Source organism: Anopheles marshallii, chromosome X (assembly GCF_943734725.1).
Source record: "Anopheles marshallii chromosome X, idAnoMarsDA_429_01, whole genome shotgun sequence".
Taxonomy (NCBI): Eukaryota; Metazoa; Arthropoda; class Insecta; order Diptera; family Culicidae; genus Anopheles; species Anopheles marshallii.
In genome coordinates this window covers 11,128,754-11,132,524 of record NC_071325.1, presented here as the reverse complement: position 1 = coordinate 11,132,524, position 3,771 = coordinate 11,128,754, and the positions used below count along the sequence as shown (strand labels likewise).

Below are 3,771 nucleotides of genomic sequence, written 5' to 3'. Positions count from 1 at the left end.
ATGATGTTCAGCAGTTTACCATCGGCGCAAGAGCGCAGCCAGGAAATGCAATCACCGGTTAGCTCACCGGAGCTCATCGACCCCCGCTACAACCATATGCGCATACCGGCCTCGTCAAGTAAGTAGCTGCCCGGTGCGGGACAAACCACCACAATGCTTATCCTTGCCCCAACATTGGAATCTTTTCCAAATTCCAACCCGACCATTTTTTCTTCCGAGCGTTAGTCCGCGAGACTGCTCCGTAAGGAGCAATTGCAAACTAACCCATCTTCCTAACTTCCTTTCCCACGGAAAACTGTCCGTTACGAAAAGACCATCTACGGTGTTCTATGGTTCGAGTCGACATCCCCCTTCCAGTTGTTTTGGGCCGTTGAGCTCCCGGAAGAAGGCGTGTGCCAACGTGTTGCTGTTGCTCATGTTTCCGCCGATTATTCCGTTTTTTTTTTTTTTGTTCGGAGCGAGTGTCGTTTTACGATGCCGCAAAAAGGCCCCGCACCATCTCAACAGCGAACTCCGCTTTTTGCCGTACAACTTCCGGTGCATTGTTCGGAAGCAGTTTGTTGTTGAGCAAAAGATCTTTCTGTTTTTTTTTCGCTTGTTCCTGTACTCTGGTTTCAAGTGTCGCCGTCAGTTAGTCGCACTGTAAAGGTACATTTGCACAGAAGTGCTGGTAGTTGTGATTCATCCCTTGCAGCGATCAAACATATTGTTCGTATCTAACTTTGTGTTTTCTCCCTGTTCTTTTGTCCGCTTTTCCAGGTCGCATCTTGTACGATGTTCCTTGCAAGGTATGTCGGGATCACAGCTCCGGCAAACATTACGGCATCTACGCCTGTGACGGATGTGCCGGGTTCTTCAAGCGCTCCATTCGCCGGAGCAGACAGTACGTGTGCAAGTCCAAGTCGGAGATACCGTGCGTGGTGGACAAGACGCACCGGAACCAGTGCCGCGCCTGCCGGCTGAAGAAGTGCTTCGAGGTGGGCATGAACAAGGATGCGGTGCAGCATGAGCGTGGCCCGCGCAGCTCCACCCTGCGCAAGCAGATGGCCCTGTTCATCTCGAAGGATTCGCCGCTGCGCCACGATATGATGCTAACGCCCGGCATACCGATACCGCACCACGGGCACCATCACACCCATCACCACGGCCACCATGCCCATCATCAGCCATCGATGGGGCTGGATCTGTCGCTCGGGCGCAACCCGTTCCTGACACCGCCCCCGTCGGCACCGGCCTCCGCACCCTATCTGCCACCGCCGGTTCTCTTCCCGGGCATGCAGGCTTCCCATCCGCTGGTCGCGGTGGACGCAATCCGGGAGTCGGCCGCCCAGCTACTCTTCATGAACGTCAACTTCCTGAAAAGCCTCACACCGTTCATCCAGCTCCCGATGGCGGACCAGCTCGTGCTGTTCGAGGAGTCGTGGCGCGAGTTCTTCATACTGGCCGTCGCCCAGTACCTAGCGCCAATCAACTTCAGCCAGCTGCTGATCGCGTACGAGTACCTGAACAACAACCGCGGCGAAAGTGGCAACGTGAGCGAGTTCCTCGTGAAGGAGGTCGAGATCTTCCAGGAGGTGCTAGCCCAGCTCGCGGCGCTGCGCGTGGATCCGAACGAGTACGTCTACCTGCGGGCGATCGTCCTGTACAAGAGTGAGTTTGACGCCGAAACCAGCATCTCCAGCGTGAGCAGTGACGGTTCGGACGTGACGACCGCTTCGTCCGCCGGCTCCGCCAAATCCATCAGTGAGATTGCCACGGTCCGAGCGCTGGAGGAAAGTGCTAAGGAGGCGCTTGCGTCCTACATCAGCACGTGCCGACCCGGACCGTCCAACCGGTACCGTACGTTGCTCCAACTGCTGCCCGTGCTGCGCAACGTCTCCAGCTACACGATCGAGGAGCTGTTCTTTCGGCGCAACATAGGTCCGGCACCGCTGCTCAAGCTACTGCTCGACTTCTATCGGCAGAAGTAAAGTGAGCGTGAGCAGCAGTATCGAACACATCCTTCTCCTCATTTCCCACTTCGATCCGTTCCTTTAGTGAACAGATCGTTAAATATCTGTGATTGACTTGCTAGGTGCGGGTCCCCTTTCTTGCCATCAAGCCTTCCCAACTAGCGGTTCTTTTGAGAAGTTACGTATAATGCTAGACAATAATTCTGTAGTGAAGGTGCATAAAAAAAAATCGTGCGCTTCAGATTAAATAAGCTAGAGCGGTATATGTTTAGAAATAGAGCTACAAAACCCTTTTATTTTATGTAATAAACACGATACAGTGGATCAAACAAAAGATTTTGTTTTCCTAACGATAAAATTAACGATCGATCCTCAAGCTACTATAAATTGTGTTGTGTCGTTGTACAATAATGTGTGAACAATAATACGTACAGTTAACTAATAAATAGAACACACAAAAAACAACCATAACCGTAAAGACTTTGGAGATGGATTATTTATCGGCACATTCGCACCATATTGCACCGATCGTCTGCGTTCAGGAGGTTCTTCCAGGCCTGCGTCTCGTTTACACATTTCCCATTGCGCTACGGTTGCCGGGTAATTCATTCATTATGACGGCCGCCATTTTGGCTGGGATGTTCGGTTCGGTAATCCGCTCCCAGCAGGAGATTTCGAGTCCGTGCTTTTGAAGCCTGCTAGAGGGACCCTTTTGCAGTGCTTCTCCGTAACGTTCGTAATATTAGGGATTTCGGAGCAGCAGCTCTTCATGGAATGGAAAGAAAAACGTATTGTTTGTCTCCACTTATTGGCACTAATTAAATGGTACATCAATTTATACCTCGTAAAATCATTTAAATTTCAATGCTTCGAACGAAGAACTCGTTGATTGCGTGGATTAGACTAAGACGGAAGCATGTGAATAATAAAAAGTGCTCAGAAGTACCTCCTATCCACTGAGAAATATTGCGTTACGGTATACTTTCCTAGGAAGTGACGAAAATCACGCAAAAGTCTAATAATATTCCAAAAACCTATTGTACCAAACATTAACTTCTTGGAGTCACATCAGCATTAACGTCAGCATATCTTACTAGAACATTGGTTTTTATTACGAATTCATATGCTGTACACCTAATTAAGTTCTCGTAAGTTATTGTTTGATACAGTTCATATATGAGTGTGAAGTTTCATGAGCTCTTCGTGCTAAATTCCAAAGAACAATAAACACTAAACCCTTTATCCATCATTTGTACCTTGTTTCCGACGTTGAAACATCCAAACTTCAGTGATTTTGTTTTAATAAAAACCAAATATTTCCATTTTCATCACACAACATAAATTGGAAACATAAACATGAAATACGATAATTGACATTTCTGCAACGAAAATCTTCAATCCATATCGCTCCTTAGAACCCTATCGACCGGAAAGAGGTGGGATCATCATCATTGTGTTGAAGCATCGCTTAGAAAATCGTCAGATTCAACATTTTATTCCCATTGTCTGTGTGCACGCAGCTAGCTGAAAAGCGTTTCGGGGGTCCTTCGAGCGATTGGTGGAACTGACATCGGTGCGCGCCTGCCACCGCTGCCTTGGGGAAGCGGCCACAAAAACTCGATATCGATAATGATCCGTGCACGGTAAAGTTTTAACCATTGTAAATGTACACCGTGCAGCACAAAAGCACAAGTCAAGCAACGCGAACAGCTTACGGCAGCAAAACAACAACGGGAATCCGGCAATTGAAGGATGTCCCGGTATCCTTCGGTGCTGGATAGAAAGGCGATCCGTGTGCGTACACATTGTGCAATGGGGT

General features: G+C 48.8%; 1 protein-coding gene across 1 annotated transcript; it reads left to right on the top strand.

The window, feature by feature from the left end:
• Positions 1–1,970, top strand: LOC128707674 (protein tailless). Its single transcript, XM_053802635.1, has 2 exons — positions 1–118; positions 760–1,970. The coding sequence occupies exons 1-2, from the start codon at positions 1–3 to the stop codon at positions 1,968–1,970; spliced, it is 1,329 nt and encodes a 442-aa protein (XP_053658610.1).
• The last annotated feature ends 1,801 nt before the right edge of the window (positions 1,971–3,771 follow it).

Bases quoted from the DNA above. Each gene is read 5' to 3' on its own strand.
- LOC128707674 (XM_053802635.1), top strand. From the start codon at position 1: ATGATGTTCAGCAGTTTACCATCGGCGCAAGAGCGCAGCCAGGAAATG. The intron at 119-759 runs GTAAGTAGCTGC...CCGCTTTTCCAG, and splicing joins GCGCATACCGGCCTCGTCAA to GTCGCATCTTGTACGATGTT.